This window comes from Mastigoproctus giganteus, chromosome 1, assembly GCF_048544385.1.
Source record: "Mastigoproctus giganteus isolate SK-2022 chromosome 1, ASM4854438v1, whole genome shotgun sequence".
Classification (NCBI taxonomy): Eukaryota; Metazoa; Arthropoda; class Arachnida; order Uropygi; family Thelyphonidae; genus Mastigoproctus; species Mastigoproctus giganteus.
Window position 1 is genome coordinate 222,280,673 of NC_143575.1, and position 19,998 is coordinate 222,300,670.

The window sequence follows — 19,998 nt, forward strand, 5'->3', positions numbered from 1 at the left end:
TGGAGACTAGGCACCTGCAAGGCGATCTGACTGAGGTGTATAAGGCCTTGAATGGGTTAAGCACACTGAATTCTGATGGGATTCTTCCACTTGCTCAGATTACGAACCTAAGGGGGCATAAATTCAAATTGAGGAAAGACAGTTGTTGAATAGATGTGCGGAAATTTGCCTTTAGCCAGCAGGTGGTTAACTGCTGGAACAAACTTCCATCTGTCATGGAAGTTGGCAGCTTAAATAAATTCAAGGAGGAACTGGACAAACATTTAGAGGGAATGGTTGTGTGAATTTTTTTTTTTTTTTTTGGCTAACGCAACATAAGCTCATACATTTGCTTTCTTGCATCAAATGCCACTATTACTATCACGGTATATGATTATTTGATACTATTCATAAAAAAGCAGGGTCATCCTTCCCATTAGCTGTGAGATAAATCTGCTTCCTTGTTAACATATTTTTACTGATAGTGAATACCATCAGACTGAGGCAGTGACATCACCGAATCCCATTTGGATGAAAAGATTAGTTCAACTAATCTGTTGGTCTGTTTTTCCTGAAGTCCATTAAGATTAATTATATACAGTATCTGTACAACCAAATAAAATTAAATAGAAAAATCATTTTTAATACCTTGGGATCATTTAGCTTAAGCAGATTGTAATAGCATACAGTTTAATATAACATAAAATCATTTTTAATACCTTGGGATCATTTAGCTTAAGCAGATTGTAATAGCATACAGTTTAATATAACATAAAATCATCTTTGATATATTGTGCATGTACTCTATATTATGGGCATAGTTGTCAGTGTTAATGAATACATCAAAATGTATACCAACTTATACTATATTACGTGTTTCTTGTGCTAATAAATATTACATTTACACATACATACTACTGCAGTGAAAACCACTTAAGATATTTTTTAAGGGAACAAATACAACTTCACTTACTTAATAGCTTGATTAAGCCCTTCAATTTGTTGTCTTAATATCTCTGCTTCTTCTTGTTGTTGATGTCTCTCTGTTTTTAAAACTCTAATGTATTCAGCAGCTAAAATATAATTATTTTGTTACTATTGCATCATCTGGAAAAAAAAATGTCATTTAACAAGTATTGAAAAATATATCATTCATCAAAAGAACAAAAATATTCATCTTAATCCCATCTAGCTTCTAATTTCCAAATACATCTAACTGAAGTCTACACATTAAGTGGAAAATCAGGGCTGCATAGTATGGTATGCTGCTACTCACGATGCAGATGACAGCTATGGATAGAAGGTAGGGTGTTGCAGCATATCAAAAAAGACACAACAATGCTATTAAGATTAGTGCTATTAATTCTGTTACTCATTATCTCAAAAGATATGTTACAGTAAGTGAAAATGTTAACAGAAGGTGGCTGAAACGGTTATTATTTGGCCACTTGAAGGCCTTTGGTCTTCAAGTAGCCAAATAATGTATATTAATTGATCAAAGCAAACGGAAAGGAAGCTCGACATGGAGGACAAAATTTTTAAATCAACTAGATGATTGTTATTTGTACCAACATGTCAGGGAAAGTACTAGAGAAAAGAATACAATCATCCCCCAATTTGCACAGGGGGGGGGTTATGTTCCGGGAAAACACCACGCAGTCCAAATCCGCGAAATGTGAAACGTAGTTTATATTACACAATGAGGGATTCTGCACCTGTACACAAAAAAAAAAAAAAAAAAAAATAGAAACATGTCCATAAAATTAATCTAAGGAGATTAATTTTATGGATATGTTTAATTACTTCAAGATTTTTAATCTAAATTCATTGCTTCTTAGTCACTGTTTTCCTGTGATAAACTTGCAACAGTATCTGGCACTTTTTAAAAAAATTTGTTAAAATTGTTTGCTTAGACGCATGCTGTTTTTCTCTATAAATTTCTTCATAAGGAACTAAAGCTAATGATAAAGTTCTGCAAAAATTCAAACTCTTCTCCTAATTAGGATCCATATCCAGAGCTTCTTGGATAAGCTGAATTGCAAGTCTTAAAATCTCAGTTTATCTCTTCATGGTCAAATTTTTGTGTGCATCTTCGTTTTTATAATTTTTGTTATCTTCTTCTTCTTCACATTGCGAAAAAATATCGTCCACTGATAATTGTTCTCTATGAGATTCAAGAACTTCTGTGATATCTGTTGGTTCCAGTTCTTCAAATCCCTCTCTGCTAATCATTTTGCCAATTCTCACAATCTCAACTACTTCCGGCATTTCGACCATAGCTTCTTTAGTGCAGCTTTGTGGCCACAGCTTTTTCCACACTGCATTCATTGTTGAGTTCTTAACTTCACCCCATGAGAATTCAATATTTTTTACAGCATCAAGAATGTTATAATTCTGTCAATAATCTTGAATTGAAAGACTGCCTATTCCATCAGTAGCTTCTACCAATTGTAAAAAAGATCTTCTTAGGTAATAAAGTTTAAAGGAAGCTATAACACCTTGGTCCATCGGCTGAATTAACGAACTTGTATTCACTGGAAGAAAGGTAACTTTCACATTTGGGTGCAGATCAGGCAAATGTGCAGGATGACTGGGTGAACTGTCAAGAATGAGCAAGATTTTGAATGCTATGTTCTTCTTCTTCAGGCAATATCTTTTTGTTTCAACACAAAAGCAATTTAAAAACTAATCCTCGAAGATTTTAGCTGCCATCCAGACTTTATTGCTCGATTTCCAATGAACTGGTAAGGAACTTTTTGATATTCTTTTAAAAGCAAGAGGATTTTCTGACGTATAAATCAGAAGCGATTTGCACTTAAAGTCACCCTCTGCATTGCCACATAACAAAACTGTTAACCTATCTTTTGCAGCTTTGAAACTTGAGGCGGTTTTCTCTTCTTTTGAAATGAATGTTCAACTTGGCATATGCTTTCAAAATAAGCCAGTCTCATAAGCATTAAACATTTGACTCGCTAGATAGCTCTGTCACAATAATGTTCTTGAAAGTTTTCGGATACAAAGAAGCAGCTTCCATATCTGCACTGGCTTCTTCACCCATAAATTTAGACTGTGCAGACTGATGTTTTTTAAAATTTTCAAAACAACTCTTACTGGCCTGAAAGACATCTGCATTGGATGGACCAGCTTCTTCTTGTAAGCAATTAAAAATTTGCAGACCTATGGCATGAATAATATCTGAACTAAAAGGCATTCTCTTTTGATTAAGATCTCTTATCCTGAAAGAAACAAATTTTTCAGTTTTCTCTATTAATGGATTTCTCACTTTTGTAGCACTTTTTGCAGCCAATGTGGAACAGATAACTGAACTTTTAAATTTTCTCAGCATTTTACCTAATTTGTCAAATGCTAGATTCATTTATGCTGTATTTCTTGGACAATGTCGCAACCTTTTCACTATTTTCTAACTCCTTAATGATTTTTAATTTTTCCTATAAATTAATTTTTTTGTTGTTGTTTTCTTCATTTTAGGCACTAATTAAACACACTTAATATAGACAGTTGGACAGACAACTTGAGTAGTCGAGAACTGCTAATTTTCATAAAGTCGGACAAATGCTAATAATTTATTGTAACTTTTCCTTGTAGTGGATCTGTGATCTCACTGTGGATTTAAAATAAACAAATGCTTCATTGAATAAGCCATTGTTCTATTTCAAAGGCATACAACCCCCATTTACGTGAACATTTCAATTTATATGAAGTAACCTTAATAAGATATTTCCAACAGAAAACGCACATAGATTTTTTTAAAAAATGCATATGCTCACAAATTATCCCAAAATTCATGCAAATATAAATACAAGCAAATTATAGAAATTTTAGAAGAGAATTCAAAAGAGCTGCCATATCCATAGTAAAATGTGCACTAAAACAAAGGACCCACGCAAGGAAAACCTACACTATATCCACAGAGTAAAAAATTGACTAAAATCACTTGTTTAGAGGACCTATGGAATACCTTCTTCTTACACGTACAGGACAGAATCAAATTTCATACTGAAATACTTACAACAAGACATGAGAAAAAATGGAACTCCCTTTTAAAATCACAGAGACCACAATCTGTAGGTATGCAAGTAATAGTCATGCAAACAGTGAATTTGTAACCAACCAACCTATTCAACTATAACTTAACAAAAGACGAACACAATCTTCTCTATAAAGGCCTCAATTACAGCATGACCCAAAAAAGACCCCATACAACGAATATGTAATAAAAGCCCAAATAGGTTTATACAGCCACAGCAATAGAAAAAAAACTAATTAAACAAATAAATGTAATAAACAAAAAACCTAATCTTACTCCTAACCTTTTCAAAAGAGGAAATTTAGTGCATCAAAAAATTAGCCACAAATAAAAACATCATTCAAAAGGCTGATAAAGGTGACTCAATAGTATTAATAAACAAATCTGATTATGCCAACAAATTGACAAACCTCCTACAAGATACAAACACATACCAGACACTAGGCAAAAATCCTATCCCCACCACCATCAGATCAAAAATCGAAAAAGAACTAAAAAGATTAAGCTCTGAAGAAAAGATTACAAGCAATTGCACATACCTCTTAGCCCATACTACACGTTCAACCTACATATTCGGAGTCACTAAGTTGCATAAGCTAGACAAACCAACTGAGGCCCATAGTAAGCTTCAAAAATACATCAACAGCAAACTTAGAAAAATTTATGGTTGACATACTAAAATCCCTAATGAATTACTGTATTCCAAATACTGCATAAAGAACATGTAACACCTATTTTCGTCAATCAAAAATATAAAATTAGAATCCGATAACAAATTATATTCCTTCGATATAAAATCACTATGCACAAATGTTACACCCAAGACATGTTAATTAATGATCCCACACTTAAAAACAGAACAAAATTAGGTATTTTTTTGGATATAACAATCTTACTAAATGTACTGTTATCAGCTAATTATTTCACCCATGAAGGAGATTTTTACCAACAAGTATTATTATTATTAGCCATATGGTGCAAAGAAGCCTGAGGCTTATGCTGCACCAGCCAAAAAAAAAAAAAAAATCCCATATTACCCTGAGAGAGAGAGAGAGAGAGAGAGAGAGAGAGAGAGAGAGAGAGAGAGAGAGAGAGAGAGAAGAATGATGATATCCAGCTCAATACCCTCGGTTTGCCAAGCCTATACTCACCAGATGTAAGCCCCTGGAGTGATATGGCCAGTTCCATAAGTGGACATATCTCTGAATTTTACCTCCTGGAAATAGAAAACCACATCATTTCCAAGTACTCTTCCCCATCCCTTAAATTTTATGGAAGGTACGTAGATGATTGTCTGCTTATAGGTAAACCAGACACCATAAATACCATCTTCTACGAGTTGAATAATATAGATAATCGGCTACATTTCACAACTGAAAATGAAGAAAACAACAGGATCAACTTCCTAAATTTAACGTTAACAAGAGATGAAAGAGATGCCACAAAAATCATCACTAAAATATACCACAAACCTACAAATACGGGTAATTACATTTTGACAGCTATGGCTCCCTCTCTCACAAAAAATCAAACCTAACAGCCCAGTTCAACAATGCTTTCAGGTATTCATCTACAGAGGATGAATGCAAACAGGAAATTGAAACACTTAGGGCCAGATTTTCCAACCGTGGTTACCCAAAATGGCTCATAAACAGTGCCTTAAATACAGCAAAAAAAAAAAAAAAAAAACAGTAAAGAAAAACCAAAACGAGAAGTGCTAAAAAAAACAATGGGTTGGGTTCCCATATATCGAAATGTACCAACAACTGTTGAAAAAAATCTTCAAAGATTCCGGAGTAAACCTAGCTCCAAGAAACTATGGACATACCTAAAAAACTCAGCTAACAACAAAAAAAAAAACAATAGATTTCAAACAACAAACAAACAAACAAACGTGGTTTATGCAATTCCTTGCACATCAGATTGCGACTGCATATATATATATAGGCAGCACGAGAACACCGCTACATACAAGAATCCAAAAAACATAAAAGCAGTTTAAAAGTAGCCGCAAATAACCAAGAAAAAATAGACCGAACAGAAAAAAAATAATAGTTCCGAATTGGTAGCTCACCTCTTAGACACAGGACATTACCCTTCCTTTGAAAATACGATAATAATTGACAAACAAGACACAAAATTTAAGTTAGAAACCAGTGAGACACTAGCAGTGAGATCAATAAACATACATAGACCAATCTCTGAAGAATGGGACTTAAAACAAATATCCTATAAATTCAACTTTAATAACAGAACATAACACCCCCCCCCCAATCCAGGACCTCTACTAACGGGGATGGGTAGTCATGCATCCGGATTTCTGAGTGAAACCTTTCTTCCTCCCCCTCGTTTCAAAAAGACCTGTAAGCTGCTCTAAATCTACAATTTCCAAATTCCCAAACTATAAGTGCAATACGGTGGGGCGGGAAATTTGTCCTTCTACCCTACTTCCCCTCCTTTCGACTACTCACACCCCCACCACGCTTTTGAAATATGGCAATGGAATGTGCCCGGGCTATAAAGGAGAAGTTTAGATGACATCATCTACCGTTATACCTATAATTACTCCCCATGCAAGGATTTAGGACAAAAGCTTGCGTTTTCATTCGTCCCCCTTCCAGATATATGCTATTTCAACACCTTTCATATTACACCTCACCCGGATGCAGCCGTTCCTGAAGAAAACCCCATGTAAGAGAATTCTTCTACCTTAAAATATATAATATTTCTAAAATTTAATATTCCAAAAATAGCCTATACTATCCATTTTGAAAAAAATCCACAAAGTTTATTTTAAATCCATAATGAGATCACAGATCCACTACAAGGAAAAATTACAATAAATTATTAGCATTTGTCTGACTTTACGAAAATTAGTGGATCTCGGACTACTCAAGTTGTCTGTCCAATTGTCTAAAAAAGTTTCAAGACTTTAGGACCTCCATATTTTTTTACACTTAATACAGACAAGAAATATTAAATCAGCAAAAGCAATGCTTACCAATTAAAACACTATGTTGCATGAACCATAAAAAGATTCTGTCTGAACAGCTAACATAGGATAACTGATGAAGGGGGTTCCCGAATTTATTTAGATTTCAGCAAAGCATTTGACTTAGTCCCACATGAGCGGTTACTTTATAAGCTGGAACAGGTAGGAATCACAGGGAAAATCCTTACAAAGATAGATAGCAGGATGATTTCATGGAAAGAGACAGAGAGTTATGATAAATGGTTATTCCTAAGATTGGGTTACTGTATGAAGTGGGGTTCCCCAAGGATCAGTATTGGGACTACTGCTGTTTTTGATTTTCTTAAATGACATTCATGAAGGGATAGAGGGCATGATGTCGAAATTTGCAGATGACATAAAGATTGGTAGAGAAGTTAATGATCATTGCCAAGCAGAGCTTCTTCAGAGTGACCTAGATAGACTTAAGGGATGGTCAGAAAAGTCACAGCTATGCTTTAATTCAGCAAAATGCAAGGTCTTACAGCTGGTGAACAGTAACCCCAAAATAACTTATGCACTTTGGGGAGTTGAACTGAAGTCAGTAGTGGAAGAAAGGGACTTGGGAATTATGACACAGTCAGACATGAAGTTCTCTTGAGCATCGTAGACAGGTTGCAAGGAAGGCCCATGGTGTCCTATTGATGATTTATTGAACATTTGCTAGTAGAGATAAGGTCGTCGTAATCCCATTATATAATATAAGGCTATTGTTAGACCACACTTGAAATACTGTGTTCAAGTATGGAGACCACACCTAAAAAAAAAACAACAAAACATCAGGTTTCTTGAAAGGGTCCAAAGAAAGATAACTCGCTTGATTAGATTGGCAAAAGGGCATCCACATGAGGAAGTTCGAATATGTGGGTTGCACAGCTTGGAAACTAGGTCCCTTAGAGTAGACATGATTGAGGTGTTTAAGGCTCTTAGAAGCAAAAGTAAAGTGAATGAGGATAAAATTTCGACGGTTATAAATGATTCTAGAACTAGGGGCCATAAATTCAAGTTACGGGGAAGAGAAGTTTAGACTGGATTGCAGGAAGTTTTATTTTAGCCAGAGAGTTATAAATTACCAGAATAAGTTACCTACATGGGTTGTTGAGGCTGACAGTTGGGGGAAATTCAAAGGTCAGCTGGATATTTACCTATGGAAGGAGGGAAATGCATAGGTTGTCTATTTCCTTTTCTTTTATTATTTATTTTACTTTTTTTTTTTTTTCTCTCCGTTTAGCTGGTGCAGCATAACCCTTATGCTTCCTTGCACCATATGGCTGTTACTAATACCATCATAATTCATCAACCAAGGATAAAAGGGTTGGCATATGTGCCACAAACTTGCAAAGGAAACTTGGGACTGAAAAGTAGGTTCAGATAAAGCAGGTTTACCCAAACTTTTTTAAGTGCGGACGGGTGTTTGCAGATTTTTTTTTTCACGGCCCACCTATAGCTATAAATGAATGTATTTTCAATAATTATACATGTAGGTTCAGGAAATAATGACACACTACGATTAAGACATTTAACACACCAGTAATAATGCAATTAGGTATTTATTAACATCATTAAATATAAATAAAAGATAGGTAATTTATTTCTTTGTTTATTATCAAAAGTTTACATAAACTGACATATTTTAGGAAAGGAAATTTTCTTATTGTTTTATGTAGGTATATTTCAAATAAGTTGTTCGCAGACTGGTACAGGGCCGCGGACCACACTTTGGGGAACCCTGAGACAAAGGAACAATACGTCAGAAGCATGCACAAATCGATAATTCAATATGAAACATTCTGTATACATTCTGTATAATTGGTAAGCAAAAGCAATGCTTACCAATTAAAACACTATGTTGCATGAACCATAAAAAGATTCTGTCTGAACAGCTAACATAGGATAACTGATGAAGGGGGTTCCCGAATTTATTTAGATTTCAGCAAAGCATTTGACTTAGTCCCACATGAGCGGTTACTTTATAAGCTGGAACAGGTAGGAATCACAGGGAAAATCCTTACAAAGATAGATAGCAGGATGATTTCATGGAAAGAGACAGAGAGTTATGATAAATGGTTATTCCTAAGATTGGGTTACTGTATGAAGTGGGGTTCCCCAAGGATCAGTATTGGGACTACTGCTGTTTTTGATTTTCTTAAATGACATTCATGAAGGGATAGAGGGCATGATGTCGAAATTTGCAGATGACATAAAGATTGGTAGAGAAGTTAATGATCATTGCCAAGCAGAGCTTCTTCAGAGTGACCTAGATAGACTTAAGGGATGGTCAGAAAAGTCACAGCTATGCTTTAATTCAGCAAAATGCAAGGTCTTACAGCTGGTGAACAGTAACCCCAAAATAACTTATGCACTTTGGGGAGTTGAACTGAAGTCAGTAGTGGAAGAAAGGGACTTGGGAATTATGACACAGTCAGACATGAAGTTCTCTTGAGCATCGTAGACAGGTTGCAAGGAAGGCCCATGGTGTCCTATTGATGATTTATTGAACATTTGCTAGTAGAGATAAGGTCGTCGTAATCCCATTATATAAGGCTATTGTTAGACCACACTTGAAATACTGTGTTCAAGTATGGAGACCACACCTAAAAAAAAAACAACAAAACATCAGGTTTCTTGAAAGGGTCCAAAGACAGATAACTCGCTTGATTAGATTGGCAAAAGGGCATCCACATGAGGAACTTCGAATATGTGGGTTGCACAGCTTGGAAACTAGGTCCCTTAGAGTAGACATGATTGAGGTGTTTAAGGCTCTTAGAAGCAAAAGTAAAGTGAATGAGGATAAAATTTCGACGGTTATAAATGATTCTAGAACTAGGGGCCATAAATTCAAGTTACGGGGAAGAGAAGTTTAGACTGGATTGCAGGAAGTTTTATTTTAGCCAGAGAGTTATAAATTACCAGAATAAGTTACCTACATGGGTTGTTGAGGCTGACAGTTGGGGGAAATTCAAAGGTCAGCTGGATATTTACCTATGGAAGGAGGGAAATGCATAGGTTGTCTATTTCCTTTTCTTTTATTATTTATTTTACTTTTTTTTTTTTTCTCTCCGTTTAGCTGGTGCAGCATAACCCTTATGCTTCCTTGCACCATATGGCTGTTACTAATACCATCATAATTCATCAACCAAGGATAAAAGGGTTGGCATATGTGCCACAAACTTGCAAAGGAAACTTGGGACTGAAAAGTAGGTTCAGATAAAGCAGGTTTACCCAAACTTTTTTAAGTGCGGACTGGTGTTTGCAGATTTTTTTTTTTCACGGCCCACCTATAGCTATAAATGAATGTATTTTCAATAATTATACATGTAGGTTCAGGAAATAATGACACACTACGATTAAGACATTTAACACACCAGTAATAATGCAATTAGGTATTTATTAACATCATTAAATATAAATAAAAGATAGGTAATTTATTTCTTTGTTTATTATCAAAAGTTTACATAAACTGACATATTTTAGGAAAGGAAATTTTCTTATTGTTTTATGTAGGTATATTTCAAATAAGTTGTTCGCAGACTGGTACAGGGCCGCGGACCACACTTTGGGGAACCTTGAGACAAAGGAACAATACGTCAGAAGCATGCACAAATCGATAATTCAATATGAAACATTCTGTATACATTCCTGCTATATATGTTACAAGAAAACGAATCATAGAAACAAAAGTAAATAAATCTTTATTTACTAAAAAGAAGAACCATGCAGTTCAATTAGACACAGTTTAACCTGTTTGTTTCAACGAAAAGGATAGATGTTGCTGAAAATCATGCTCCCAATTGTTCAGGATGTACATAGTGGTAGAGTCATGCTTGGAGTAATGATTATTAGGGTACTTTAATGAACAAGCTCTTTCAGAAATCAAAAGAGATGCTACCAGTTAGCTAAACATCAGCCGCTACCTTCCAAGCAAAGGATCATTATTACTGAAGAAGGAACAACTCCACATATAGTTTCATAGTATGAAAAATATTACAACTCACGATATTCTTAAATGTCATTCAATATCTAAATTTAAAGCTAAAGATATCTCTAGTATGAGATCCTTTGTTTGTTGAGAAGAGAATGCAATACAGAATACAATTTTTCAAACAGAAAAAGATTTTGCCGAGCAAACCCTTTAGTACTGTGCTTAACTTCAAATAAAATAATTATAATCAATAACTATCAATAATTATTGATAGCTATGGATTATAATTAATAATTACAATTATTAATAGTCATGGATTGCACTTACTGGATTATAATCCAGTAAGTGCAATCCATGCAAACACATGAGCAACCATGAGTCACTCCATCAAAACCTTGCACTTACTGGATTATAATCCAGTAAGTGCAAGGTTTTGATGGAGTGACTCATGGTTGCTCATGTGTTTAGTCTTTCCACCTCTTCCCCCCCCCAACTTATGAATGCACAACCAGATTTTTTTTTTATTTATTTTTAAATATAGAAAAGCTGTAATCATTACACAAACTACAAAAGTGAAATATCTAAATTTATTTATTACCTAATTACACTTTTCTCACTTTTAGGGAAGAATAAATCACTGGCAGATGACCCTGCTATAACATGTAAAATCTGAAATCACATTTGGGTCATCAAGTATTATGTCTAAAGTAGAAAGCTGTCCCCCACCCCATATTTCCTGACATTTTATATGTAGTTGTGTGTGAAATAGAAGGAAAATATTTCCTTTCTGGACTTCATTCTTACAGTTACATTTGATGATAATAATAAATTTCCTGTTGCAATTAAGCAGAATAATTAAGATTATGTAATACATTCAGGGCAATAGCCTCAAGTTACGTAGAAGTTAACTAGTGTATAAATTAGTGCTAAAGCATCATTGTCTATACATAGCCAACTACTAAGCAGTAGTGCAATCCTGATAACTCGTGAAGGTATTCACAATATGAGATATACTTAAATAATGCCATTCCTCAACTACTTAGTAGTTGGCTACATATAGATATGACGATCTAGTATAACCTTTTATCAGTGAAAGGCATCCTTTGGGATAGGTACTGTGTTTTGTGTGGGATCTAATCACCACCTTCTGCATTGAGGTCCAGTTCTCATATCAAGAATATAGGTATGAATAATAAGTATACAGCAAATCTCCAGCTGTTTTTCTCTTGGGACAGGATAAGCTCATTTCAGAAATGGCCACAAAATTTGTTTTGCCACGAGAGGTAAAAAATGAAGACTTGCATGCTCATGTGGAACCAAACATTTAGCTTAGACTTTAGCATTACTAGTGGCATATGATGCAAGAAAGCAAGATTATACAGCATCAGCCAAAATAAAAAAAACCACTTGCTATTTCACTTATCCATTCCTCCAAAATTTTTTGGTTTTTCCTCAAATTTATTTAAGTTATCAACTTCCACAACAACAGATGGAAGTTTGTTCCAGCAATCAACTACCCGCTGGATAAAGGCAAATTTCTGCACATCTATTCTGCAACCATCTTTCCTCAGTTTGAATTTATGTCCCCTCGAGTGCATAATCTGAGCAAGAGGAAGAATCCCATCAGCATTGAGCTTGCTCAAGCCATTCAAGGCCTTACACACCTCAATCAGATTACCTCACAGGTGTCTAGTGTCCAGATGCTGTGATTTGCAGAACTTAAGGCCTTTCTTGGTAAGAGCAACCTTTTGTTCCTCTCACCAATCTCACTGCCATTCTCTGTACTTGTTCCAGCAGCTCTACACCCTTCTTAAAATTAGGCCTCCAGACCAAGGTATGGCCTGACTTTATACAAAGGGATAACCATCTCCTTATCCCTGAGAGCAAAATTCCTGTATATTATTGACAAGACCCGTGAACTGTCCTGGCAGCCTGTCTGCGCTGCTCAGAGACCTTCATATCTGACTGCACAATTACCCCCAGGTCTTTTTCATTCTTTACTATCTTGAGTTTAGTACCACACAATTGGTACATTACCCTAGGGTTACTGCTACCCAAATACAGTACTTTGCATTTGTCAATGTTAAATCACAGTTGCCACTTCTCAGCCTATACTTTGCATTTGTCAATGTTAAATCACAGTTGCCACTTCTCAGCCTATCTGTCTAATTTTTCTAGATCCTATTGCAGTAGCATACTGTCATTAACAACTGCCAACCTTTGCATCTTCTGCAAACTTGGACATTAAGCTTGATAAATACAGAAAACAATGGGCCCAACAGTGAACCCTAGGGAACTCCACTATTAACATTAGTCCATGAAAAGCAGTGTCCATTAATTACCATTCCCTGTTTTCTCCCACTCAACCATACCTTTATCCACAGCAGAAACTTTCCCTTAAAGTCACACTGCTCCAATTTGTACAGCAGTCTTTTATACGTAACAGTATCAAAAGCTTTCCTGAAATCCAAGTATATGATATCATAATTGTTTTTGGTATTTCTTTTTTTGATGTGTAAACATCTTTGGCAACACCTACTAAATTTTGGATGGTAGTAAAATCAATTTGTCACAATTTTGTGACGTGGAAATGACATCATTTCCATTTAATAACAGAGAAAAATGGAGTCAGGAGAGGAGACAGCACAAAGGATCATGGGAGGTGATATTGGATGTGCTCAGAGCTGGTATAAATCAGCTGGTTGTGGAAAAATGTGTATGATTCGAAGCATACCACTTAGGTGGCTTTCGGCTAACCATTGCCACCCGTGGCAGAAACCTTTTGGTAACCAGATAAATGGATATCTTGCAAAATTTAAAGTAAAGTAAAGCAAAATTTTAAATAAAAAATAAATAAATAACATGGTTTGACCAGTGCAAAGAATCGTGGGAAAGGCAAAAAGAACAGAGTTTGGAGAGGTGATTGCGCAAAGGATCATGGGAGGTGATCTTTGATGTGCTCAGAGCTGGCATAAACCAGCTGGTTGTGGAAAAATGTTTATTATTTGGGGCATACCACTTAGGTATGCTTTGGGCTAACCACTGCCACCCATGGCAGAAAACTTTTGATAAACAGAGAAATGGATATATTGAGGGCAGTGATCTTGGATGTGCTCAGAGCTGGTTTATGGCAGCTCTGAGCACATCCAAGTTCATTACATTACAAGCGCTTCAGCCTTAACAGTTGAAGCGGATGTAATGTAGGTGTTACAGTATCCGTCTGTATTACTAAAGCGGTTGTATCAAGAAGCGAATCATAAACATTTTCCCACAACCAGCTGGGTCGGTCAAGAATATTTGAATCAGTTCGCGACTGGGAGATAGCAGACTCCAAATTAACATGCACGAATCTTTTGTTTTGAGTAGAATCTTTTGCTTGTCATTGGCCATTCTCATTAAGTTGCAGAAGTCCTCATTGGTCATCAAGTTTTCGAATTTCTTTGCAATTGGGCTGAGTCGGTTGATGTGGCAAGCTTTAGATCCTTTTTCATTTTGCTGTTTGGATGATTGTAAAAGTTTCGAAAGGCGTCTTCTTCTTTCAGTCATGTTACAAGGCTATGCAGGTCATTACTGCATGCTTCATCAGGGTCACCATAGGCATTGTCTTTTCTAAAGAGAGGGCGCTGACTCTCATTAGAAAATACAGCTGCGAGTTACAGGCTCCGAAAAAAACGATAAGTGTTTGCTTTTTATTTACATAATTGTTATTTTATATTGTACTTAATACGTAGTCTTATAGTTATAATTACACTGGTTATTTTTATTTTAATTTATATAAACAGTTTTTGTAGATATACGTAATACTTTATATACGTAAAACCGTTATTTCGTTCGAATCTTGCAGGCATTGTTTTTGTATATAGTGATACTGAATTCAAATTTTTAATTGAGGTAGCTAGGTAGCTCTAACGTATAATTATAAAAACAGTAATACGCTTCACTGTTTCTATTAGATAGCGTAGTATTGACATTTAATTAATTTTAAATATCATGCCCCAAACTAGAGCAGCAAAGCAACGGGCACAAAGTGGTAGGAGTGCTGTGACTCGGGGGAGAACTGAGGGCGGCGATTCTCCAACGCATCACAGCCTAAAAAAATGTGCAACTTGTGAAATGTTTGCCGAACTATCTGGAACGGAACATGATATTGCCATGGGGGATGTCTTTGTGTGTGCGCGATGTAAGGAAATCAGGCAACAACTCAGCGTTGTTATGGGCCTGTATGAGAGTTTGAAGGACAGGGTGCATGCCCTTGAAAGATCTAAATTGAGGGGCCCATCGGGCTCTCAGCTGCCCACATCAACGCCAGAGCTTGCACTTGGTCATCACGCAACACAGTGGCAACCCCCAAGGCAGAATGCGCTGGTCCCACAGGAACTAGTAGTTGTTGGTGACTCTATTGTCAGGGAAATGGGAAACATGCTTTGTAAAAAGGATAGGTGGAACAGGACCAGGGTATGTCTGCCAGGGGCAAAGGTTGATGACGTTGTAGAGCAGATATCATCTTTTAAGGGCACAAAAGGTGATATAGGTATACACGTTGGCACTAATGATATCAAGAGTAGGAGACCGGCAGAATTACTTAACAAGTACAGGTCGCTGATGAAAAAAAGCCGTGAATTAGGGTTGAATTTGAAAGTGACTGCAATTCTGCCCAGACACGATAGGAGGGAGTATATGATGAGAGCCTTGTCGATCAATTCGACCCTGGAAAGATTGTGCAAGGCTCAAGGGATAGAATTTTTTTCAGCCTGGCCTGTACTTGTTAACAGGAGAGACTGCTTCTACAGGGATGGGATACACTTAAATAGAAAGGGTGCAAGAATATTTGCTGATGCTATTGAGGCAGTGTTGGGTGGGTCAGAAAACTGATAGCTTGGGGGGATACAAGGACTAATAGTTTAACAGTAGCCGTAGGCAGAGGTGAAGGCGATTCTTGCACAACTTCTATTAGAATAAGTAGCGACCTGGAGCGAGGGGTGTTGCGAGTTTCAGGGACGGGTGGCAGTCATCGTGAAACAGGTGGGTATATGGGATGTGTTCTTGCATGTATACCAATGCCAGAAGTATAGTAAATAAATTTGATGAATTTGAAGTGTTGGTCAAGACATCAAAGGCGGATATTGTTGGGATAGCAGAGACGTGATGTCACACAGATATAAGGAATGCAGAACTGGAATTTGGGGAGTACAATGTGTACAGAAAGGATAGACAGGATAGGAAGGGAGGAGGTGTTAAGCTGTTAATTAAGAAAAACATAAAATCAAAAGAAGTGCATCCAGTTGATATAGATGAACAGTGCACTGTTGAGTCAGTTTGGTGTGACATAAGCACTGCGAAAGCAAAAATAAGAGTAGGAGTGTGTTATAGGCTTAATGACTTGAATGAGTAAAATGAACAATTGTACAGAGAAATAGAGTGGGCTAGTAAATCGGAATGTCTTATAATGGGGGATTTTAACTTCCCAGATATTGACTGGAACTTGTGGTTTGGGCACTCACACACTACTCAGACTTTTGTGGATTTATTGGATGATTGTTTTCTGCAGCAGCATGTTTGAGAGGCAACCAGAGAAAGTAATACTCTTGATCTGGTTATCAGCAGTGATCATTCATGTATTAGGAATTTGCAGATAAAAGAACCACTAGGTGGCAGTGATCACAGTGTACTGACGTGGGATTTACTTAAAGATTTAATTACCATCAAGGATAAAGGAAAGGGTTTTTGCATCTGTAAAGGCGAGTACAGTGGTCTCCGACAGTTTTTAAATTCTGTAAAGTGGGTTCAACTGACGACGTTACCAACAGTAAATTCTAAGTGGGAAGCATTCAAGGAATTAATCGTGGAAGCTACTAAAAGTTTCATACTTATTAAGAAATATTGTTCAAGGTTTAGGCCTAAATGGTTGTCAAATGAACTAATGAGACTTGTAACAGAGAAGAAAAATGCATGGGATGCATATAAATTATCAAGCGACTCAGAAGCCTATGGCAGATATAAGTTAATCTGTAATCAGGTCACAAAGGAGGTTTGGCAGGTGAAGGTAGATTACGAGAAATCCTTGGCAAAAGATGCTAAGAAAAACAGCAAGGATTTCTTTACTTATATAAACTCTAAAAGGAGGGGATGAATCTGTTTGGTCCACTTGACATAGATGGTTCCACTGTTGATGATCCTGCTCAGATAGCAAACAAACTTAATGAGTATTTTGCATCTACATTCACACGTGAGGAATTATTAAGGTTTGAAAATGGCAGAAGGTTATCAAATTGTAGCAGGATGCTTAATGATTTTGTAATAACTGAGAGCAAAGTGGAAGAGAAACTGTTGAAGTTAAACGTAAGAAAAGCACCTGGGGTGGATGGGATCTATCCAGTTATATTAAAGGAGGCGGCAAAGCAACTAAGCAAACCCTTAGCCATAATTATGAGAGCATCCTTGGACTCAGGGGAGGTTCCCACGGACTGGAGATGTGCAAATGTATCCCCAATTCACAAAGGGGGATCGAAGGGTGACACGAGTAATTACAGACCAGTTAGTTTAACTTCTGTTCAGGGTAAAATAATGGAGTCACTGGTTAAAGATGCATTGCAGGATCATCTAGACAAGACTGCAGCAATAATTCAGACACAGCATGGGTTTGTTAAGGGAAAGTCTTGTCTGAAAAATTTGATAGGATATTATGATGTGGTTACAAAGGAACTCGATGCAAAAAATAATTTTGATATGATATATTTGGATTTCAGGAAAGCTTTTGACACTGTTGCGCATGGAAGACTATTGTACAAATTGGAGCAGAATGGTATTAAGGATAAGTTGCTACAATGGATAAAAGGATGGTTAAGTGGGAGAAGACAGAGGGTGGTAATCAATGGGTGCTGCTCTTCTTGGACTAATGTTATTAGTGGAGTCCCACAGGGTTCGGTGTTGGGTCCACTGTTGTTTTGTATATTTATCAATGATATTGATGAAGGTATATCAGGCTTAATGTCGAAGTTTGCAGATGATACAAAGGTTGGCAGGGTTGTTAATGACAGTAATGGCAGTGTGCTACTGCAACAGGATCTAGAAAATTTGGGCAGATGGGCTAAGAAGTTGCAACTGAAGTTTAACCTTGACAAATGCAAAGTACTGCATATGGGTAGAAGTAACCCCAGAGAAACGTACCAACTGTGTGGTACAACACTTAAGGTGGTAGAAAATGAAAAAGACCTGGGAGTAATTGTGCAGGCAGATATGAAGTTTTCTGAGCAATGCAGACAGGCTGCCAGGGAAGGTCATGGGGTTTTGTCAATGATATATAGGGATTTTGCTAGCAGGAAAAAGGAGGTGATTATCCCTCTGTATAAGGAAATGGGGTCAGGCCATGCCTTGAGTACTGCGTACAGGTCTGGAGGCCTCATTTTAGGAAGGATGTAGATTTACTTGAGCGTGTACAGAGAAGGGCAACAAGATTGGTGAGGGGAATGAAGGGATCCTCTTATCAAGAGAGGCTTAAGTTCTGCAAATTGCAGTGGCTGGAGACTAGGCACCTGCGCGGTGATCTGATTGAGGTGTATAAGGCCTTGAATGGGTTCAGCACGCTAAATTCTGATGGGATCCTTCCACTTGTTCAGATTACGAACCTAAGGGGGCATAAATTCAAATTAAGAAAGGACAGATGTAGAATAGATGTGTAGAAATTTGCCTTTAGCCAGCGGGTGGTTAATTGCTGGAACAAACTTCCATCTGTCGTTGTGGAAGTTGATAGGTTGAATAAATTTAAGGAGAAACTGGACAGGCATTTGGAGGGAATGGTGTGATTTTTTTTTTGGCTGATGCTGCATAAGCTCATACATTTGCTTTTATGCATCACATGCCACTACTACTACTACATAGTCTTACATATTTCAATTGTTTTTGCGAATGTTCAAGTCCGATTCATACAATTTACGATCTAGTATGAGCTCTTCATTGTCGCTGTAGATCTTGACATTTCATCTCTGACAGTATCTCTGTTTCCTCATTGCGAAATTGAATGTGCAGCGTTACCATCTTGCACTTGTACTCGAGATCCTGAGCCAAGTAATAGTTTTGATAGTGTATTATGCGTGGATACTGTCATTTCTTGCAGATCTCTTAGTGCTGCATGTGTAATTTGTGACAAAACATGACAGAGTAACATGATCCAACATGATAGTATGATTGTAACAATACAAATACTTGTATTGTTGCAATCATACTATTCAACAAATGGCTACAATCAAATGGGTAATTAGGCTATTGACCTAACATCTTCCAAATACTGATTCGGTAGAGTAAGCAGAGGGTGTGTGTATTCTATTTATCACTAACATTGATTCAGTAGAGTAAGTAGTGGGCATGAGAATAAATTACATTGTTCATGCTTTCGGTTCTAGCTGTTTGAAATTTAGTAGGTGTTGTCAAAGATGTTTATACATAAAACATCTTTCGTGCGTACAAGGTACACACGATTTTTTTTTAATTTCTGTTTCCTTTCACAAAGAATTGTTTCTTTGTGACCACACTGTAGTATCCAATCAAATTGGTCAGACAAGATTTTCTCTTAAACAAATGCTGTGTCTGAACTATAACTGCAGTCTTGTCTAGCTGATCTTGCATTGCTTCTTTAACCAGTGACTTCATTATTTTCCCTGGAACAAAAGTTAAACTAACAGGTCTGTAATTACTTCTGTCACTTTTGATCCCCTTTGTGAATTGGGGATATATCCACACATCTCCAGTCTGTGGGACCTCCTCTGAATCCAAGGATTCTCTCATAATTATGGTTAAGGGTTTGTCACTTCCTTTGCAGCCTCCCTTAATATAATTGGGTAGATCTCATCCATCTGAGGTGCCTTTCTAACTTCAATTTCTCTTCCTCTTTCCTCTCAGTTATTATAAAATCATTTAGCTCCCCTGATAAACTTCTGGTGTCCACTTCCCTAGAGAATTCATGTGTGAATGTAGATGCAAAATACTCATTCAGCTTGTCAGCTACCTGAGCAGGATCATCAACAGTTAAACCATTCATATCAA

At 36.7% G+C, this 19,998-nt stretch overlaps 1 protein-coding gene across 2 annotated transcripts in view; it reads right to left on the reverse strand.

The window, feature by feature from the left end:
* Nucleotides 1-19,998, reverse strand: part of Mondo (MLX interacting protein mondo) — a 289,601-nt gene that overhangs the window by 33,474 nt on the left and 236,129 nt on the right. For both annotated transcript variants that reach the window (XM_090376144.1, XM_090376138.1), the window contains exon 15: nucleotides 953-1,052. In XM_090376144.1, coding sequence (XP_090232270.1) covers nucleotides 953-1,052 — 100 coding nt within the window. The remainder of the gene's footprint in view (nucleotides 1-952; nucleotides 1,053-19,998) is intronic.